At 48.4% G+C, this 22,823-nt stretch overlaps 2 protein-coding genes across 2 annotated transcripts; one reads left to right on the top strand and one right to left on the bottom strand.

Annotated features, from left to right (window-relative positions):
• Positions 1–1,223: 1,223 nt before the first annotated feature.
• plpp6 (phospholipid phosphatase 6) lies at positions 1,224–6,724 on the bottom strand. Its single transcript, XM_086224441.1, has 2 exons — positions 5,983–6,724; positions 1,224–3,725 (listed from the first exon to the last, which is right to left on the bottom strand). Exons 1-2 carry the CDS (start codon positions 6,476–6,478, stop codon positions 3,364–3,366), a joined length of 858 nt encoding a protein of 285 aa, XP_086080567.1. The 5' UTR covers positions 6,479–6,724; the 3' UTR covers positions 1,224–3,363.
• A 991-nt stretch (positions 6,725–7,715) lies between these two features.
• On the top strand, positions 7,716–12,645 carry prdx6 (peroxiredoxin 6). The gene is made up of 5 exons (XM_086224442.1): positions 7,716–7,894; positions 9,325–9,481; positions 10,389–10,532; positions 11,644–11,790; positions 12,336–12,645. Exons 1-5 carry the CDS (start codon positions 7,803–7,805, stop codon positions 12,459–12,461), a joined length of 666 nt encoding a protein of 221 aa, XP_086080568.1. The 5' UTR covers positions 7,716–7,802; the 3' UTR covers positions 12,462–12,645.
• Positions 12,646–22,823: the final 10,178 nt, after the last annotated feature.

Raw genomic sequence — 22,823 nt, 5'->3', positions numbered from 1 at the left:
ATGTATATACACACATATATACATACATGTATATATACACACATACATGTATATATACACACATACATGTATATATACATATATATACACATATATATACATATATATACATATATATACACATATATATACACATGTATGTGTATATATACATATATATACACATGTATGTGTATATATACACACACTCATATAAACATCTATGTATATATACATAGATGTACATACACATATATGTAGATATATATGTAGATATACACATATGTGTATATATACACACACTCATATAAACATCTATGTATATATACATAGATGTACATACACATATATGTAGATATATATGTAGATATACACATATGTGTATATATACACATATATATACACATGTGTATATATACACATATGTATGTATACACACATATGTATATACACATATGTATATACACACACATATGTATATACACATATGTATATACATACACATATGTATATATATACACATATGTATATATATACACATATGTATATATATATATACATATGTATATGTATATACACATATGTATATACATACACATATGTATATACACATATGTATATATACACACATGTATATATACATATATACACATATGTATATATACACACACATGTATATATACACATATGTATATATACATATATATGTATATACACATGTATATATACACATATATATGTATATACACGTGTATATACATATATATACACACACACATACACTCATATATACATATGCTGTATATGCACATACATATATACGTTTTTATATACACGAGTATATATATGCATGTATGTATATATAATTGTGAAGTGTCTGGAATCCCCTGTTTCTCACACGTCCACTCAGTTTCAACTTGCAGTTTACAAACGAAACCACAGACCAACCAGGATCTTGATAACTGCCGTCTCTCAGTGTCCAGCATGAGGAGACGGATCACAGCTGGGTAGCGTAGTAAAAGGCTGGAAGCTCCAGCTGCTCTCTGATCGTATCACCTGCTCATTGGTCAATTACTGCAGAACGAGAGCATGTGAGAGGTCAATCAAACAGTGGAGGTGAGCTGGGCCCCTGGGAACACTCTGTTCCATCACGGCGCCATCACCCCACATATCAGATGTGGTCTCAGCGAGGTCACACGAGGACACTCATTGTCTGCTCGTGTCGATCACACCCTTTAGGCATGCTGTCTGATTGTGTAATACATTCACACAGAAACCAGATATCTGGGTGCACCTGTGTGTGTGTGTGTGTGTGTGTGTGTGTGTGTGTGTGTGTGTGGTACACTTGTACAGCAGAAGTGAAACCGCTGCGACCTGACAGACTGGTTGGGTCATTCCTAGGGTTGTTCTTAGTCGCAGTGTCGTGCATCTCCTGTTCCTAGAGCCTTGTTGTCATAGCGACGCCTGATAATAACTGCAGACACTGGTCAGTTGTTAAAATGTATGGGCGCCGCTCTGATAGCCAGTGTTTATATCAGCCCAAATTTGCACATCACTTCATCTTTGATCATCATATTTTGCCTATGACAAGGAAACAGTGTGTGTGTGTGTGTGTGTGTGAGTCAATGACCAATAATCATTGTGTAATGATGTATTCAAGATACATACAAACACAAGATCAGAGATCTACCTGAGGACACACACAATCATATAATCAAGGTAATCTCTGTGTTAATGCCATGAATCTGATTTTTCTGGTTGTAAAGCGTCAGGTTGGTGCTTCGGGAGCCTCGGCGCCACGTCGCCCGGCCCGGCACGCACAGGTGAACAGCCTCTAGGTTACAACTTCTTCACGGCTGTCGTCATTCTGACGTTTGATATCAGGATCTGAGCCTGACATTTAGTCACCGAGTGATAAATCTCTGCATCTGCTGCCAAGACAGCGTGGACAAATGAACCCTGACCTCCCTGACACACACACACACACACACACACACACACACACACACACACACACACCAAACGGGGTCAAATACATGCAGGACATCCATAAACCCACAGGAGCTCCTTCAAGTCCAAACAATGATTTTCAAAACTCTTTAAGATCGAACACGTTGATGCAGCAAACGCTGGCGTCGTCACATCGCCGCTACAATCATGCCGCAGCAGACGGGTGTCACATCATCCTCCCCTCTAGAGTTCCAAATCCCAGTCAGTCAGGAAATAACCAGAGTGAAGACTTGTTCAAACTGTTCAGCAGGTAAAGGTGACCCCTGGCATAGGCTCGCCGTGTCGTAAACCGAGGGGAAAAACCCCTGACCACTGATCACATGATCAACGACATCATTAATAAGGTGCAAGTGTATGATTGCTGCCGTTCTTCTTCTTCACATTAGTACGTTTGATTTGGTCGAATGACGGTTGATGACGGCGCATGAAGGCGTGGATGCGTGTGCTCGTGTGAGAGGGTGCTGCAGCATCATGTGACTAGAGGTGAGTACTACACACCTAACAACTACACCTGACCCCGTGCAGTACGCAGGTGAGTAGCAGGTGGTAGTGAGTCCAGGGGAAATACTACGACCAGGCTGAGTGCTGTCGGTCCAAGTCGTGAGGACCAAGACCAGAATGAATCTGGTCTTTGTTAGAGAAGAGTCGACGCAACCAGAAGATTCACACAAAACTGACCATACGGCTGGAGTCCTGGACTGGACCCAACTTGGACCAGGCCTGGACTGAGCCTGGACCCAACTATAACCAGGCCTGAACTGGGCCTGGACCCAGCCTGTATCCTGCTTGGGCGACTGGGCCTGGACTGGGCTTTTTTTTGTGGGCACGGAGAGAGAAAAAAATTACAAAATTCACATTTTGAGGCCAAAAAAAAACCCAAACCCAGAAAATAAACATAATAATTTTCAAATGTGACCATTTAATGACTGCAAAGAAGCTGCAAGGTCAACTGGTGCCCCCAGTTTCTTTAATTCATGGCCACAAAACCAAGAAAATGAGCAAATTGAGGGGACAGACGACCGATGACGACTTCTCAATATGAATCTAATAGCCTCTCGCTCTCTGGCCGTCCAGACTTCAGACCTGGCAGGATTCGCTGTATCTGAAGGGACGGAGGGAGACGCCGCGGAGGGGCCTCGTGGGGGAGGGGGTCGTGACTTCCCTGGCACCATGAATACAAGCTGAAATGATCTGGACTTCATGTTGTATTCAGGCTGGTGCAGCTCAGGTGAGGAGGGGCGAACGGGTCCCTCCCACCGGTTCTGACTCAAAGGTTGCTGTGTGTGATCGTGTGCTCTCCTCTAGTCACAGAACAATCCCCTACCATGTTTGTCCCACAGACAGAAAGAGACGGGCCGGGCCGCGCCCCCTGCCTCACTGTCCTAGCAGCCCCTGGAGCGTCTGAGGCGAGAGCCACAGCATCTCCACCAGGTTGTACTGGCAGTAGCCCATCCAGAACCCGAAAACCACGTCAGTCACGTTGTGCCTCCCCAGCATCACTCGACTCAGCCCCACCATCCCGACCCACAGCAGGACCAGGACCCTCAGCGGGGCGGCCAGCACCAAGTGTGCCAGCAGGAACCGCCCACACATGGCGGCTCGAGTGGCATGGCCGGAAGGAAAAGAGTAGCGGTCGACGGAGAAGGTGGCGAACATGTCCATACGGTTATGAGCTGGCCTTCGCCGACGCACCACTGCCTTAACAACGCCGACCAGGACCAGGTCCAGGAGCAGGCCTGGGGTGGGCGAGAGGGAGGAGACGAGGAGAAGAAGAGCAGTGAGGACACAGAATTCAAGAACAGAAACACAAGGCGCTGCTGTCCTGTGACACACGAGTCTACACGCCAGACTGAAGGCAGGGCAGTTTTCTCTGTAGCCTGTTTCCACCACCAGTTTGTCTCCAGGCTTCATGGCATCATAACAACATCCTCTGCCCTCAGAGCCTCACATCGACTGAGGAGAAACTCCATAGAAAACCTTTAACAGGGAAAAATGGGAGAAACCTCAGGGTGAGGAGGGGAGGAGGATCCCTCACCAGGAGGGACAGACGTGCAGGAGATGTTGTTACAGCAAAAGCTAAAGCAGAGGAAGAGTCGCATCCGTCGTCCTCATGTAGCTTAAAAGCTTCAGTCCACGGGTGTCAGGCTGGTCCAGTGGGGGCCGTGTGGCTGCAGGTCTTCATTCCAACCAAGCAAAAGCAAAACCTGATCGAATCAGGACCAGTTTACGTCTGACACCCCTGCTCTAGTTGTAGGATGTGGGAGCCCTTTACTCTGGCGCCCTCTAGTGGAAGGATCGAGACTCACAGCCTCAGTCAGTCAAACATCTCACGCTACATGCATGTTCCTCGAGGAACATGCATGTAGCGTGTTAGGGTGATGACGTCTATTCTCAAAAGAACGCCTTGAGTAATGACTTCTATGCAAACTTTCAAAATAGGAACAGTTAAACACAACAAATAAATCAAATCCCAGGCTTATGAATATGGACATCCTGAGAACCAGATCCTGCGCTGTAGTACCGCGTGGTTCCCTCCCCTCAACTGTTCTGGGCTCGCTACCAAACAATGCTCGCCATTACGCCGCTGCTCTGAGGTCACTGGAGCTTGCTGAAGCTTCACCATGCCAGATGTTCTCAAACATGTCCCTGACGCCATGTTTGGAGTCACCAGTTCCCACCCCCTCCGGCGGTGAACGGCTGCAAACGGCGGGGTTTTGGGTGACCTCAGCCTTTAAACACCCGTTGGTCCTCCTTAAAATCTGGACCGCCACACAGAATCAAAGATTACGACCAAGAATCCGTGATTTGGTGTTTCTAGAAAAACGATCTACGACTTGAAGTTCCTGAAATCCTTCCAGTACCTGTGCGTCTGTCCGTCAGTCTGCAGTCACGTGTATATGGGGGGCGAGGAGGCGGGGCTTCAAACTCCTGAGTCAGTTACGTCACCACGCACAGGCAGGATTTAGTTCCAGCGTTAAAACCAGAGACAGCAGGACCAGAATCCAGACTGGATTAGGCTGGGAGGCCGAGTGAGTGAGTGAGTGAATGTAGTGAGTGAGTGAGTGAAGAGTGAGTGAATGTAGTGAGTGAGTGAGTGAAGAGTGAGTGAGTGAGTGAGTGAGTGAGTGAAGAGTGAGTGAATGTAGTGAGTGAGTGAGTGAAGAGTGAGTGAGTGAGTGAGTGAGTGAGTGAGTGAGTGAGTGAGTGAGTGAGTGAAGAGTGAGTGAATGTAGTGAGTGAGTGAAGAGTGAGTGAGTGAGTGAGTGAGTGAGTGAAGAGTGAGTGAATGTAGTGAGTGAGTGAAGAGTGAGTGAGTGAGTGAGTGAGTGAGTGAGTGAAGAGTGAGTGAATGTAGTGAGTGAGTGAAGAGTGAGTGAGTGAAGAGTGAGTGAATGTAGTGAGTGAGTGAAGAGTGAGTGAGTGAGTGAGTGAGTGAAGAGTGAGTGAGTTAAGAGTGAGTGAGTGAGAGAAGAGTGAGTGAGTGAATGTAGTGACTGAGTGAGTGAAGAGTGAGTGAGTGAAGAGTGAGTGAGTGAATGTAGTGAGTGAGTGAGTGAAGAGTGAGTGAGTGAAGAGTGAGTGAGTGAAGAGTGAGTGAGTGAATGTAGTGAGTGAGTGAAGAGTGAGTGAGTGAGTGAAGAGTGAGTGAGTGAATGTAGTGAGTGAGTGAGTGAAGAGTGAGTGAGTGAAGAGTGAATGAGTGAAGAGTGAGTGAGTGAATGTAGTGAGTGAGTGAGTGAAGAGTGAGTGAGTGAAGAGTGAGTGAGTGAGTGAAGAGTGAGTGAATGTAGTGAGTGAGTGAGTGAAGAGTGAGTGAGTGAAGAGTGAGTGAGTGAAGAGTGAGTGAGTGAGTGAATGTAGTGAGTGAGTGAGTGAGTGAAGAGTGAGTGAGTGTATTGAGTGAGTGAAGAGTGAGTGAGTGAAGAGTGAGTGAATGTATTGAGTGAGTGAAGAGTGAGTGAGTGAAGGTAGTGAGTGAGTGAGGCATCTTACCGATGAGCAAGTTCAGCATCACCTCCTGCCCCGCGGCGCTGTCGCTCTTGTAGAGGCAGTAGGCGGTGCCCGCCAGCCAGGGGATGCCGTGCCCCGAGATCTCGATCAGCTTCATTAGGGGCCGCATGCTCCCCCAGGACGAGTCCTCGCAGGCGCACACCCCCACCCGCTTGGACAGCCACAGGTCGATGGCGAGCAGCGAGCTGAGCGCGACGCGGAGGAAGGAGGGGTTGAGCCGGATGCCGTCCTCCTCCGACGCGCCCTGGCCGCCGGCCGAGCCGGTGGAGGAGTTGGAGCCCCGGCGCCGAGTGGGGCTCTCCGAGGCTCGCAGCCGCGCGGCGGCGGGGTCGGAGCCCTGCCGCTGCAGCAGGTGCGGCGGCGGCGAGGAGCGGCTCAGCGGCTTCGTTAGGGAGCTGAACTCGTAGCGGCCGTTGGAGCTGCCGAGCACCGGGCTCCCGCCTCCGCGCCCCGGGTTCTTGGCTTTGGGGGAGGGCATGGTGCCTACTGGGGCGGACGGTCGCTGAGGCGGCGGAACACCGCAGTGGAGGGTCCGCAGTGTCGTGACGGTTCTTCCGTGGTGGCTCGTCTACGTTTGGCGATTCACTGCACGTCCGGGACATCCGCCATCTTTGTTGTTCTGGCCGCAAAGCGACTTGGGAAGTTGTGTTTTAATAAACCTTACGTCATTGGTGCGAAGTCGACAGATCGAAGTTTCACCGTCGGAGATCGACGGGAGGGCGGTTCACTAACGTTTGTCACGCAGAGGAAGCTGGTTTAGGGTCACACGCGCGCGCACACCTTTTGCTTTACTAAAATTTCCTTTTCAGTTTTTTAAAAATTTAGTTAATAAATCGATAGATGGATGGATGGATGGATAGATAGATAGATGATAGATAGATAGATAGATAGATAGATAGATAGATAGATAGATAGATAGATAGATAGATAGATGATCGATAGATGGATAGATGATAGATAGATAGATAGATAGATGGATGGATAGATGGATGGATTGATAGATAGATAGATAGATAGATAGATAGATGATAGATAGATAGACAGATAGATAGATAGATAGATAGATAGATGGATAGATAGAAGAAAGTGTAGAATCTTTGTTGAGTATCTTCCTATCCTGAACAATAATCACGGGATATAAAAGATCAAATTGAAAAGTTCATAATTGAAGAAGAAAAGAACAGGGGTGGTACTAAGTACTAAGAAGTAGTCAAACAATAATACTTCAAATATTTTATTTAGTATGAATACATGTTGATTTGCATTAAATACGAGCATAGTTTGGTTCAGAAATGGCTTTCATGGATGAACCCTTTCCTGCACCCCTAAATCCTAAACTCCACTTCTCTGCTCCTGTGGGTCGAAGAGACGTTGTCCTTGATATGAGTCAGTACCTGTGCTCACCACAGGAGAGGACTCAAGTTAGTTCTTAGGTATCCTGACCCTGACCAACACTCCAAAACCTCCCTGGAGACCAGCATGTGTTCTGTGGTTCCGGTGCCAGGGTTCCGGGAGGTTCACTTGATCTCAGCCCGCCTCATTGATGGAACGGCGGAAGGACACGGAGACACCCGAGTGCAGTGACGGATGTGTCCAGTAGGAGGAAGAAGCCCGCGTGCATGACGCCGAGCGCAGTTAAAATCACAACAACGAAGAAGAAGAATGCGGGCGGTCCATAGACATAGCGTATTACGTCTGCGCCTTGGCCGCGCCCCTTCCGGGTTCACGCATGAGGCGCAGTCATAACCCACCTCCTGCGACTCAGTCATTTCTCGTGTGAGGACCAGAGGGAAGAGGCGACCATGCCGGGACTCCTGCTCGGAGACACGTTCCCCAACTTCGAGGCCGACACCACCGTCGGCAGGATCAGGTTCCACGAGTTCCTGGGCGACTCGTAAGTGCGCAGTCACACACACGCACACACACACGCGCAGGTGCTGCGCAGCTACGCTTGTCAGCTCACCTGCGTTCTCACCTTCGCTGGAACTTTAACTCGGAGCTCAGAATGACGTCGCGGTGCATCAGGACGCTCCAGAAGTCCTGACTCGGTTCGTGTCGCAGTGGCTCGGATAGGTTACAAAACCGCGCGCGCGCACGCACGCACGCGCGCCGCCGCACTGGTTGATTTGGGTGTTTGTGGCAGTGGACGTCGATCAGGTCTGAATCCACCAGGATCCAGTTGCTCCCTGAGATCTGGGAGGAAACAGGGTTGGAGTGCTTTGGTCCTCTTTGTTCCTGCGGTCACCTGATGAGGAGGACAAGGCCGCCTGTGTGAGAGCCCCCCGCTGCACCCCAGCGCTGTTGCATAACAGCAGAGGGAAATGCAGCAACACACACACACACACACACACACACACACAGGCAACATGTTGGACTGTGAGGATTTTCTGAATTTCTGTGGTCCATGATGAAAGCTGTCTTTGGGACATGTCACAGGTAGGCGGGTAGAACCCGAAGGGTCCGAAGCTTCCGTCTGACCCTGCTGACCATTGCCCTTTGACCCAGAAGGCTGCTGACGCAGTGAGAGAACCTCCAGTAGAGTGTGGTCCTGCTGGCAAGCCTCCGCCCACTCATTTGCATAAATACTTCCATATGTTTGGGGTCCTGAGCTGCCGGCATCTGTGGCGGCCCCGGGTCCAGTGCTGCTGGCAGCCTAGTGGTGGCAGGTTGGTCTGCTGCCACAGAGGAGGTTTAGTTTCTTCATGGTCAGTGGCAACGGAGCGGAGGAGGAGGTTTGAAGGCTGTGACATGAATCCAAACCTAAATGTTCAGAGGTGCTGGACGACTGGGAGGAGGTGTTTGTCTGGTGCTCTCAGGTGTGTCCAGGGCGCCGTACACAGTGACGTGATGTCAGAGATAGACGGCGGTGAAAGCAGCTCCAATCAGTCCGGCACCGTGTCCTGTGCATGTTTGTTCTCTCTGTGGTCGCAGCTTCCGTCTCGAGGTCTGTGAGCAGCAACCTGCTTCCTGTCATGTGATCCCACATTACAACACCCTAAAGATAACAAGTCATGTGACCCAGAGACTCGTGATCCAGAGGACAATGGTGCTTTCAGAGACTCGCCGAGTTCCAGTGGTTCTGACTCTGGTCAGTCGCGCTGTGTGAGCTCGGGCCGGCCCGGTCGTCCCGGTTCAGAGGCGCCAGCTGCTCCTTCTGCAGTTTCCTCTGGAGGAGAGTTTTTGTCAGTCAGCCATTTCTTCCTCTGCTCTTAATAGGTGACTGAGGTCACGTCAGGTGTGTCTTTGTGTGGATGAGCTGAACTAAACCGGTCCTGAACAAAGCACCTGGTCATTAACCAGAGCTGCTGCCTCCTCTGTCTGCAGATGGGGGATTCTGTTCTCCCACCCGAGGGACTTCACTCCCGTCTGCACCACTGAGCTCGCTTGCGCCGCCAAGATCAGCAGTGAGTTCCAGAAACGAAGCGTGAAGATGATCGCCCTGTCCATCGACAGCGTGGACGACCACAACAGCTGGAGCAAGGTGCGCCACACACACTCACAGCCGCCGCCGTGACAGTTTCAGATGTTTCTCATCAGATTTTATTTATCGGGCCCGATTTTGTGTTTCTGCTCTGTGAACCCGACCCTCTGACTGGTCTGAGTTCAGCTGCAGGAGAAACCGGTTCCACACGTGTATAAACGCACCAACTGTGCAGCTGTTCATGTAGAACACGGGCCGCTGCACATGCGTGTGGAAGGAGGACTGGAGATAAAGTTGAAGAACTGAGTGTCCTCGAGTGTTTCAGTGTAGAAGCGAGGCCTCAGAGGTGGAGGAGCTCATCAGGTGCTAGCGCTGCTGCAGCTAATCCACTTAGCGGATTCGTTGACTGAGAGACGATTAATGGCAGACTATTTTGGTGATGGGTTCATGGTTTCAGTCCAAAAGACCAAAAACGGGTTGAATCTTAGATGTAAGAATTTGATGCGGTTTTGTAATCCATGACAGAAAAGACGAGTCTTTGAGTTCTTGGCCTGCTGGAGGAAAGACGCCATTTGATCACATTTGAAGTCGAGAATCAATCAATCAATCAATCAATCAAACATCCTGATGGATTGATGATAAAAGGAATCGTTCGCTGCAGCCTCCCTGATTGGGACCTTCCATGGCTGCTTCGTACGTCTGTGTGATGTGAAGGCCACTGACCGCTGGCGAAGGGCGTGTCCCGCTCATCAGGGCTCCCCCAACACAAATGGGTGTTTTGGTTTTCATCTTGTAAGGAACTGTTCAGGACACCATGAGGGGGCGGTTCTGTGTCTTATGCAGCACTTTGGCATTCGAACTCTCCAGGTGAAGCAGTGCAGGGATGGACGTGACGTTCTCCCTGCAGCGCAGCCAGCAATGACTCAAGTCACGTGACCTTTCTCTCGCTCACTCTTTCCCTCTGTAGGATGTGATGGCGTTCAGCGGCCAGAGTGAAGGTGCTCTGCCCTTCCCCATCATCGCTGACCATGACAGGAAGTTGGCGACACAGCTGGGCATGTTGGACCCCGATGAGCTGGACCAGGGTGGGATCCCCCTCACTGCCCGCTGCGTGAGCCACCCACCCTCCTCTTACACCTACAAACACACAATGGTTACACACTGCGCTGTTGTGTGGTCCGAGAGTCCCTCGCAGGATCCGCTGGTGGAGATCAGGGGTATCCAGTTCAAACTCGAATGGGTCCAGTTTTTTTAAAAAGTCTTCAAGCTTGGGTCCGGAGGCCTAGCGCAGTTTTTTATGAGCACTGATTTCCCTGCGAGGCGACGCCTGCGTGCTAGCCAGCAGTGGCGGTGTGCGTCATGACTCAGAGGCGTGTTTAGCCAGGGGAGGTGGACTTCATGCTGCTGTATCAGTGTCTGGTCCACTATGAACTTCAGATCAAATGAAGTAGCCCACATCTCAATCATGCTTCAACAGGATTTATGGTATTGGTGTTTTCCACATTAACATTAAACATCCTGTCCAGCAGGGGGCCCCACAGGTCTTAAAGTGCATTCAGTAATACAACAACACTTACCAGTCATTTCTCCATCAACATCAAACACGTGGCAAAATCCTTTCTGTTTCAAGTTAGCATTTTGCTATTCAGCTGCACTTAACAATACAAAATAAAAGCTGAGAGCTTGATGAAAGACCTGTGCTCCTTCAAAATAAAATGCTGAACTCAGCAGGCTCTGTGCTGCCGTCCACTCGTCTTTAAATGTGCGTTCTCACCGTCTACCTTTCTCCACTTCAGCACGCCATCCTTGTCTTCAACCACGAACTGAATGACTTTTCTTTCCTTCCCCTCTCAACTCACGCTCACTGTTCCCTTCTGTCAGTGTTGAGTCTGCCGGCCCCCCAGAGCTCGCGCTGCAGAGCGCGGGCGTCGGCTGACGTCGCTGGTATCAGTACTGGGACAAAAACATGGCCTCCCATCAGTGGTCTGTTATTTAATGTGTTTCATGTTTTTAGAAACATCAGCTGTTAAAATCACTTGGTCACAACTTTTTTATTCATGATTATTTATTTATTTATTACTTATGTCTGGGTCCGGCGGTGACGTCTGGTGGGTGCGGATCCGGACTGCGGGCCGCCTGTTGGCAACTGCTGGTATAGATGAATGCCAGAAGGACAAACGGTCGCGTTGTGGCTGACCTGTTGACTTGTTGCCCTCCCTCAGGTGTTCGTGATCGGCCCGGATAAGAAGCTGAAGCTGTCCATCCTCTACCCGGCCACCACTGGGAGGAACTTTGACGAGTTGCTCCGAGTCATCGACTCGCTGCAGCTCACTGCACAGAAAAAAGTCGCCACACCTGTCGACTGGAAGGTAAACTGGGTTGTCACATCGACTGGAGGGATTTTCTGACTAACGCCAAGTTTTAAGTGGTCGGAGTGTGTCTACCTGGGCAGACGGGGCCGCACCGTTCCTGCTGTGGTTCTTATTCTAAAGATCTGACGTCACAAATTCTTTTTGTTTCAACCAAAACTTTAAAAAACTCCTTTTTAAAAACAAACAACAACAAAAACGCACCAGCGGCACTCGCTGTTTGAGGCTTTCATCCTAACTTGGACTTTGCCATCATGTGACCAGCCTGTCACAGGGTCACAAACCGTCAGGTGAGGACTTTGGTGCAGGTAACATGTTGACAGTGCCCTCTGTTGGAATCAAGTTTGATAGCATCACAAACCTGCCTTTTTTCACTGAACTGTGACTTCTGGGTGCCAAGACCAGAGACCCTCTGCTACTGGGTCCTTGCTGGGTCCTTGCTGGGTCCTTACTGGGTCGTACTACTTGCTGCAGAGGGAGATGTCACCCTCTAGTTCTTGATCTTGATCAAATGTAAAACGCGTCCTTTCTCTGGTGTCTTCCAGCCCGGTGACAAAGTCATGGTCATTCCGAGTCTGTCTGACGCCGAGGCTGCTGAGCTCTTCCCCAATGGTGTGACCACTAAAGAAGTGCCTTCTGGGAAGAAGTACCTGCGTTACACTCAACCCTGAATGCTAACTGAAGATGACACTCTTCTGTAGTTTACAGCTCGATGTCAAGTCATATGTAGAACTCACCAGAAGCATCAATGTCCTTCACTAGTTTAGTTTTCACTTGGTTCAGTCTGAGTCATGTAGCGTTCTTCTGCAGTGCCTTGTTAACCTTCCTGGAATAAACCAACTTTTTGAGAGTTTCTTTGAATCGGGTACTTTTGCCTCTGCTAGGACTGACTGTACCACGAGGTGTCACTGTAGAACCTGAAATAACAGAATCAGTGCTGCAGTTGCTTTGACCTGTCAGTAGGTGGCGTGACGTGCTCATTTGTAGTGGGAGGGAGTGGCAGCAAATGAACTGAAATGACCACTTTATTTACACCACCAGCCGGAGAGACACTGGTGTTCATGTTCAGTGTCTGAGCTCCGCTGACCTCCGGAGGACTGAAGCTCCTCAGCCTCTCCTCCTCCAGCTGTTTTGCCAACTCAGACCTTTTTCAAACCTCCTATTAAACAGTGGTAATGTAGATGAAACCTTCCAGCTGTGCCACCCAAGAGGATTTAGGCAGAACTCAGAAGGCCTGGAGTAGCGACGGGGCCGTAACTCAGGCGAAGGCGCTTCTGTCAAGCCTTTATTTAGAATATAATAAACACACATTTATCTTAACTGAGCAAGTACACACAAAACCATGTGTATACATTTATGAAGCATCTCTCACAGAGTGGCCAGAGTCACATGGCCGAGGGTCATATTACTCAAAGTAGTCAGACTGAAGGTGAACACTGCTCTCTCTCACTCACACACACACACACACACACACACACACACACAGAGGGACGCACGGCCTTGCATTCACTCCTGAGTCAGGAATGCTGAGGTCAAAGAGAAAAGATGGGATTCCCTTTGAATGTGGAGGGAGGCTCCGTGTCAGCGGAGCCAGATAAAATATCTGCTGCTCCTCCTCCTTTTCTCTCCTTTCATCTACACAATGTGAGCAGGAATGTTACTTTGTTCCTGGTTCATCTCTGTTTCTCCCTCAGTAAAAGTCAATTCAGCAGCGCCGTGTGTCCGTTCATTTTATGTGTCAGTTAGTTTGCAGATCTTACATCTCAGGTAGAGGCGGTCCCCAGAGGTAGCATCAGGTAACTCCTGCACTCATTCCTCGTTCCTGTCGCCGGTGGCCATTTTGTCCTCAAGAGTCGTCCAAAATAACAGACGCACCGTACTGATCAAATGCATTTCTCAAATTCCAGACTACAATAGCTTGCACCAGAGCCTGAGAAGTGCTTTGGGTGTTGGACACTGGCTTAACTGCCTGTTACACCCCCCCCCCCCCCCCCCCCATCTGTCACCCTTCACTGGCAACTGAGCCAACTCACCCCAACGCTACATGTAACACAACACCAGGCCGGGCCAGATTTCACAGGGCAAAACACAAACACAATACCAGCTGCTGGTCTCCCTCTTTCTTTCTACTACTCTTTTTTCCCCCGCCATCACTCTGCTGATAGGAGACATAAATACTGCTCTGAAGGAGCGGCCTTCCACCGAACTCGTCTTATCTCTGGGGAGATATTTTCCTCCCAGACACGCCAGGCTCCAGCTCTCCTGCCAAGTGATAACCAGGCAGAACTACGCACCAGCTACACAAGCGCTGGACCGGGAGCTGCAGCAGGAACGTTCAGGACTGAGCTGAAGTTCTCTTGCTTGGTTTCTGGGTGGAACCCGAAAAATATGGATATCACCTGTGTGAAGGAGGAATATCAAGCTACAGCCGCTTCGCTTAATATAACTTAGACTGAAAATAGGAGGAAATAAACATCACGGCTAGGGTTGCTAACTCCATGGCATGGAAGTAAGGACAGGGGCAGAGCCGGGCGGGGGTGACGGGGGCAGTTTCATGACCATTATGACAAATACACACTGAATTTGATCCTATTTTATTCTGTATGAACAATATGCAAAGTGCTTTCACCATACTTTAGAACACAAATGAAACAAATCTGAATAAAATTTGAATAAAACATAAACAAGTAAACGTGTAGAACGTGAAACAACAAGCGACTACGAATGTTCTTTGGAATCTGGCAATCGGAGCAGAATCAAGCCTTGTTCCTTTTCTTTTTTCCCACTCACTCCTGTACTTTTTGCCAGCGTTTCTGTCTTTTCCTTTGCTACAGTCTGTCACCGTCACCCAGGCTGCTTTGTCATGGTCGTCCGTTGTCTTCTGGTTCTTCTTCCCAAGCAACCGTAGCTCCACCAATGAGACGAGCAGGATTGAGTAGTGTCATACTGGTGTGTGAGTGCGCTGTCAGCTCAGCGCTCACAGACGAAAGGAGGGTCTGGGAATAACTTTACTATAAGTTTTCATATAAAGCACTAATGCCATTGACATTTTACAGACTTTTTTTGATTCTCAGGGTAATACGGGACAAAGTGAATCCCTTTTTTTCGTCTCAATACGGGACGCATACTTTTGTTTCTAAATACGGGGCGGTTGGCAACCCTAATCAGGGTGAAGCACAAAAGTAATAGAATTCAACTGCTAGCTAACTGATTAACACGATATATAATATTTGTTTACTGACTGTACAAAACCCAAAGTGTAAAACTGTCAATATGTGGTTTGGCATACCAACATCATGTAGTAGAAGATCCAGAAGGCCTCTGCACCTGGCCAAATACTGATAACAACACTGGCTCATGGGTTTTGAACACAAGATATAGAAGTGCATTCATGCAGCTGGGAAGTGGGGAATGTTGCCATCAGGAAAGGTTCCCCTTTAGTATTCACATAATGACAAGAAACTCCAACCTGCTCTACTCCTGCTGTCAGAGTACAGAAAAGTAGAAAACCTCAGCACAAATGCTCAGGACGTCAGAATTTCAGTTCAGAGTTCCATCAGTTGCGGTACAAAAGAACATTGTAAGGTCTCGTTGACATCACAAGCTAACCAGCTAACGAGTCCAACCTCCGTTTTAATAAAAAGGGACTTATTAAGCCTCAGAAACACTGTCATGTCAAGTGACGTCAAACATTCTCTCAAAAACTTTCCTAATGGGATATTTAGATTTTGACAGGCGTTCTCCCACCTCGGAGGTCGGAAGTTTCCCACTTACCAGTTGCTCATGAACACAGTCAAATATTCTTTAAAGGTCTTTGGGGGTGCTGGGATTTGGTTAGCTTTGGACAGAGCGAGGCTAACTGTTTCCCCTCGTTCCAGTCTTTGCTGAATCATAAACTAGACATGGACTGGATTAAAGACCAGCAATGGATCTTTAGCTTAAAGCTAATGGAGACTGAAAGCTTCCAGCAGCAAAACTGCCCAAAAACGTCCGTTTACAGGCTCTAACGCTTACCATCTGGTATATTCAACATTTTCTCAATCCAAGCTTATGCTCAGTATTCCACCAAGACTTTGAATTGAGCAAAAATTAATTACAAACTTGAACACACTTTGGCGCTATCATGAAGCGCAGGGAGTTGCAAGCTAGCTGTAGCCATTGCATATGCTGGCTACTTGTGTCTGCCACGACCATCAACAAGCACCAGAGCGTTTGTGCGTTGCTGACCATACGGCGGATCAAGAAGACGTGGATCAGACTGGACAATGACCTCAGGACTTTTCACCGCCTGGGGCTGAGAAAGCTCACACACTGGCACATTCTACAGTGGGGTAACCCTGAATTTAGCCCAGGGCTTGCTGGCGCTGCTCCAGAGCAGGCTTAGCCCAGAGTTTTCAAGGTCATCCCCTGAAAATTAACTAACAGCTGCCAGTGTAAAACAGGGCTAAGGAGAGGAGTGGAATTTGAGTCGGTGTTTTGTTGTCCAACCACATCCTTTGATATGTCAACCAGTATGCATGTGCTTTGTGTCCACATTCCTGTTTCCAGGAAGCAGGTGCTGGTAACAGCTCACGCTAGCAAGCCAGCTAACTCAGCACAGCAATGCCATGTCCGGGGAAGAATTCTAACGCTCACACTGATGGCAGGCTGAAGGGCTCCTGAGTTTGTGGTCTGTTCAAGATAAACGCGACAGAACACGGCGGAACAGAAAGGTTTTTCCTGATTTTCATCAATGCTAGCTGAGGCGGGTCCATCAAGACGCTAGCATGACTAAAAGAAAAGCCCAAAAATGTGAGGAGGAATGTAAGGATGTTCAGAATAATACGAATAATGACACATCCTCCCAGGCTGTATATATGTATCTATATGTAATATTTTAATGTTATGGACGCTGTAGCGAGAGACCGTCATCACGGGCAGCGGTGTGAAACCGTTAGCACCGGTTTAGGTTCAGCCTTGGTTAATAATTTGTATGGGAAAAGGGGCAAAGTCAGCTGAGGTTCAACTCTTAGCCCTGGGTGAAGAGTTTGCCGTGTGACATGCTCTCTTGTCAGTTTGTGAAAGAATGTCTTCGGGCAGTTTTGGTATTGTTTTCTTGCTGTAGCCACAAAGCACTATTAGCTTCAAGCTACATATGCGTGGCTGGCTCTATCCGCATCCTGGAGTCATGAAGAAGTGATGCAGGGGGATAAAAAAAGGCTTCATAAGCTCAAGACTCCTATTTTTGACTACTTGAAAGGCAAAATCTCCTTTTGAGTGAAGTATCGCTTTAATCGTACTTCCCAAAAGTGGCACTGTTTTGTTAAACATGTTGCAGACCTTTTAGGTGCTGTGTTGAAAGACTTGGTATGTATGTATGTATGTTTCTGTGTTTATTCATGAGCATGTGTTTGCGATGGAAGAGGTCAGTCTTCCCAGTCCTGTGTGCCAGGCATTGACTTCATCACCTGACGCTGCCTGTGACCTGCAGGTTAACAAGCCAGAGACCACAGGAGCTACACAACACACACACACACACTCATGCCTGAGGACGTACACACACGCAGAGCCATGGCTTGATGCTTTCCAGACGTGCCTTCACACTCTCCCTCCCACTTGGCCTGGCACTTTCGCCCTCCCCACTCTCCACATCTCTAACACGACATGCACAAACACACACAATCACCTCCCCTCTCTCAACAGCCCCTTCTTATCAAAGTTTTTGCTTCAGCTTCCCGTTCCCATGCGCAGACAAAATAGCGCACAGTGCCAAAGTCCTTGTCTTTGTTTCTGCCTTGCTCACGGCCCTCTTCAGTCCCCCTAGTGATCCACTTAGGGGCTGAATCTGCTGTTGAAACCAGTTTCCGTGAACAGGCCTACCAAGTAAAGCCAGCGGGAGCGATAGGTGAAGAGACAGACGAACAGACAAAAGGTCAGACGGCGCTGACCTCAGGGTTTGACCCTCCTAACTAAACCGCGGACCGAAGAACATTTCACCGCACAAACAAACGCGTACACACAAGATGACGCCATGGAGGTGTACGATTGTTTCGATGGTAGCTCATAAATACAACATCCAGACAGGCTATTATTGCTGAGCAGGTTGGGGCCAGTTAGCGCTCCGTTCCAACAGGGTGATGAATGAGAAGGTAAAAGTGCAATCACTCTCCATGCTTATCTTTATCTCTTTCTATCAATATTGCTGTCTTTCTCTCCCTTTTTGCTCCCTCTCTCTCTCTCTATTAGAGACACATTGATCATCGGCTGCTGGCATATCACCTGAGTAATGGCTAAGGGTGTCTGGGCTCTAAAAGAACCCCAGAACAGTGCCAAGAGCTTCATCACGGTGACAAGGCAAATGGCTGCTCACCTAATAAAGTGTGCGTCTGTATGTGTGTGATCATAACACAGCGCCATTAAGCACAACCCAGTATGAACCGCAGACCACCAGCACTAAGGTGCAGCACCACTGAACCACTTTGGGTCCTCAATCATGTGTTCAGCAAGTGTGTCAGTTTCATCGTTTACAAGGAGGGCAAGTACACATCTGCATCTTTAGTTCTTCAGGCTATTTTAAAGGGGTCACTTTTAAAGAACAAAAGAACAGAACAGAATACAACTTTACTGTGGTTGAAAGGTTGACACTCCTACAGCTCAACAACATGAAAACCGACAAGCAGAGGAACCAGAGCTACTGACTCACGTCTCTGGACGGGCCAGTGTGGCAGTCGGGTCTGGCTTCCATCACAGGCGACTCAGGCCGTTATTGAGGACCGTCCTCCTGGTCCTGACTCTGAATTCTGATCTGAATTCTCAGAGTTTCTATCAGTTTAGTTCTCAAATCAGATCAAGTCATGATTGTAGGTGACTTCAGTATTCATGTGGATGTTGACAACGACAGTCTGGAAGCTGCATTTCTCTCTCTTCTAGACTCAACTGGTGTCCATCAGTCTGTCCATGAACCCCCTCACTGTCACAACCACACCTCCACCTCCTCCTAACATGTGGAACTGAAGTTGAGCATCTAGTTGTGTTTCCACAGAACGCTTTTATCAGACCACCAATCAATCACTTTGGAATTTGTACTGATCAGCTACACTCCACTCAGGAAAACTGTAGTTTCCAGATGTTTGTCTGATCAGGCCACACCTGGATTTAAGGAAGTGGTTCCATTGGTGCTAAATTCAGTGTCATGTCCCATTGTAACAGAGGACGCTGTTGTCCACCTTAGTCCCTCCCAAACTGATCCTTTTATCCATAGAGCAGCAGGCACCTTAGCAACAACTCTGGACTCTACTGGCCCACTAAAGAAGAAAACTATGAATCCAAGGAAACAAGCACCTTGGTACGGTTCTGGAACCTGACAGCTTCAACAAGAAACCAGAAACTGGAGAGAAGATGGTGCTGCTCCAAACTGGAGGAGTCACATGTAGTCTGGCAAGATGGCCTTAGAACCTAGAAGAAAGCCCTTGGTAGAACCAGAGCAGCCGACTACTCAGAACTAATAGAGGAACACAAGAACAACCCAGGTTCCTCTTCAGTCCTGGAGCCAGACTGACAGAGAGCCACAGCTCTACTGAACCAAGTAGTCCTGTTTCCCTGGGCAGCAAAGAGTTCATGGACTTCTTTAATGACAAAATTCTCCTGATTAGAGAGAAACTTCTTCTCCTGCTGCCATCAGCTTACAACATGGCACCGAGAACCCAGAACCTTAGAGGCAGCTGGAGGACCAGACACACACTTGGATAGTTTTTCTCCCATCAGCCTTCATGAGCTCAGTTCAGTAATGTCCTCCTCTAAACCTCCACCTGTCTCCTAGACCCCATCCCAACTAAGCTGCTCCATGACTCTCTCCCTCGTTAGCCCCTCCCTCTTAGATATGATCAATGTGGCGCTGGTATCTGGTTCCGTCCCTCAGTCCTTTAAAGTAGCAGGAATTAAACCCTCCTCAAAAACAAGCCTGGATCCAGAAGTTCTACCAACTACAGACCAACATCACATCTTCCTTTTCTCTCCAAGGTTCTGGAGGAAGCAGTTGCTAAACAGCTCTGTGACTTCTCTATGGCGTCAAATTTAAAAGTCCAGCAGGAGTGTGTATTACGCTCCACACGCACATTGAACCTCCCATGTGCACAATTCAGTGACCACAAACGCTACTCTTTACTGCAGGCACAACAGTCAACAAATGCGCGCATGAGTTGCAGCTGTCTGTGCTCTCGGTGCATCGATCTGCTCGCTCGTAGATCTGCTCCTGCACGCTCGTGTGAAACACTGGAAAAACCAAGTGCAGAAAAAAGCACAGAAACAATCATTTGTCTATGATTGGCCATGTTTCCACAATCTCTGCCCCGTGACCCTGGTTGCCGTGGCTACCATAACTAAAACATGGATGTATCGAGCTAACGCGGCTGAGTCGGAGTTTGGTGAAACATGCATGTTTCAAAGAAAACAATCATAAAACTCGTACTCACCAAACTCCGACTCAGCCACGTTAGCTGGATGTGTTTGAATTCAGTCTTACAAAGAAAGCAAGTTGATAGAATAGTTTACCTGGAGTTGACTGTTGTAATGCTTAGCTTAGCATAAAGACAGGAAATGAGGGAACGCATCAGTCCGCATGTTTTCAGAGGGTAACAGAATCCAGCTACCAGGACCCGTAAAGCTCCCTCATTAATAATTCATGTGTGTTTGGTGTTAAGGTGGCCCGGTGGAGCAGTGGTCCTCACTGTGGCCCCCCAGCAAGAAGGTTGTGGGTGGAGCCCCGGCTGGAGCACGGGGTCTTTCTGGGTGAGTCTCCATGTTCTCCCTGTTCCTGCTGGGTTCTCTGTGGTACTCCAGCTTCCTCCACAGTCCAAAGACATCAAGAGGGACCAGGTTAATCCAGACTCTAAATTGACCGTAGGCGTGGCTGGGAGAGCCAATGGTTGTCTGTCTCTATGTGTTGGCCCTGCCATGGACTGGTGACCTGTCCAGGGGGAAGGCTGCTGGGATAGGCTCCACCCCCACCACCCTCAACAGGAGAAGAGGGAGAACATGGAGGGATGGATGATGGAGGGATGGATGATGGATGATGGATGGATGGATGGATGGATGGGTGGGTGGATGGGTGGGAGGATGGATGGATGGATGGGTGGGAGGATGGATGGATGGGTGGATGGATGGATGGATGGTGTTTGATTCCATCATCATGGGGCTCTGCCTGTCTTGCACCCAACCCCCTTCAAACCTGTGCAGGTGAGATCAGATATCAAACGCTGTACTGAAGCATCTGATTGACAGTCCAGGTTCCACCTCAATCAAGGGAGGAATGCTTTTTAAAAAAAAGATTCAATGAATACAAAGCAGTAGAATTTGTTTGCTACATGGCAGCGTCAGCAGGATCTGACTGAAGCTCCCCTGTTCAACCACTCACAGAAATCTGACCTGGACATCAGAGCAAAGCAGGCCCAGAGGCTGAAGACATGCTAGGAGAGAGGAGCGTTAACAAAATAAAGCAGAGTGGTAAAAAGATAGAGACCCTACAATTACAAAACCCTGATGCTGTGTGTCACTCGATGTGTTCTTTTCCTCTGGTTTATTTCTCTAAAAGTAGAGGGCAGCACAAGTTAGAGGTCAGAGGGAAAGGAGCTGTGAAACCCTGTCACTTGGGGAAGTAGAGTAGTGTGTGTGTGTGTGTTTGTATGTATGTGCGTGTGTGTGTGTGTTGAAGGTGATGCAGAATAGAAGGGGGCAACATATCCGTGAGGGCAGTGGAGGTGAGGAACCAGAAGAAACTGGAAGGGAGCAGAGAGAAGGGAGGTTGAAACAAGAGAGGTGACATGGCGTCGCCATGGCAACTGTTTAGGGTTTGGATGATTTTCTTTAACCATAATGGGCTTGTTTGGAGCATAATGAAACCAGTCTGGCTTTCCTGGCTCTCTCAGCCATGGTCTCTCTCAAACACACACACACACACACATGTTTCACTTTAGTACTTGTTTATATTCATCTAACAGTGGGGGAGCAGAGCCACGGTTAACTATCAATTAAAGCGATGATCATAAAACAAGGGATAGTAAATAAACAGAGCCAAGCCAACATTAAAACAGGCTGCAGGAACACGGACCCACATACGTGTGCAGGGAGGGAAGCTGCATTCAAAGAAAACTCAGCAGCAACACAGATGCAAACCACCAAGTCTTTGTTTAGCAGCTTAACATCTTAGAAAGTATATATATAAACACACACACACACACACACATATATATATATATATATATGTGTGTGTGTGTGTGTGTGTGTTTGTGTGTGTAGCTTCTCCACACAGGAACCAGGAGTTTTCTGTGTTACTGCTTTCGATAAGTCTGCTTCTAAACCTTTGCGTATTAATGGCATTTTAAACCAGTATACGTTACACATGCAGAGTAATAAGTGACTGTGTGTGTGTGTGTTAAAAAGTTGGGAGGTGTGTGTATGAGTGTGCAATGGTGTGTGTATGTTAATGTGTCCTCTGTCTGCGTATAATGAGCTCCCCTGGGCCTCCCTCACCTCACAGCCCTCCCTCCCTGCCGCACCGCTCCCACTACTCTGCTGCTTTTCCCCGAACTTGGCCCTATTAACCCCTCGCTTCCCCCTGCATGTTTACTTAGGTACCACGTGGCGGATAGGAAAGGTGAGATCGTACAGATGTTTATTTAAATAGGTTGAAGGATTTGAGGGGAAGCAATCACAAGAAGGAGCCATTTCTTGCTCAGGCACCAAACGACGAGACAGCAGCTTAGACATCGGATCAGTGGCTTCACACCTATGACTGACCTAGTGGCCACGGCGCTGAGCTCCACCACAACAACCCTGAACACGCAGCTGCAGAGGCTCGCCGCCTCCAGCCCGCCCCCAAACCTTTATGGGGTCATTGGTCAGGAGCTGCCCTTTACTGGTGTGAAGCCCACCTGAGGCTCAAACACAGACATCACTCTCCCTGCTGGCCCGCTTCTCTTCACCTTTCGCTGACTTTTGCTCCTTTTTGCTTATACCAAGATGTTAAAAAAACAAACAAACAAAAAACTCAAGACGTT

This window comes from Aulostomus chinensis, chromosome 14, assembly GCF_037954235.1.
Source record: "Aulostomus chinensis isolate RoL2024-O1b breed Wild chromosome 14, RoL_Achi_v1.0, whole genome shotgun sequence".
Lineage (NCBI taxonomy): Eukaryota > Metazoa > Chordata > Actinopteri > Syngnathiformes > Aulostomidae > Aulostomus > Aulostomus chinensis.
Note: the sequence above shows the minus strand (reverse complement) of the source record. Positions and strands in the feature narration are given on the sequence as shown.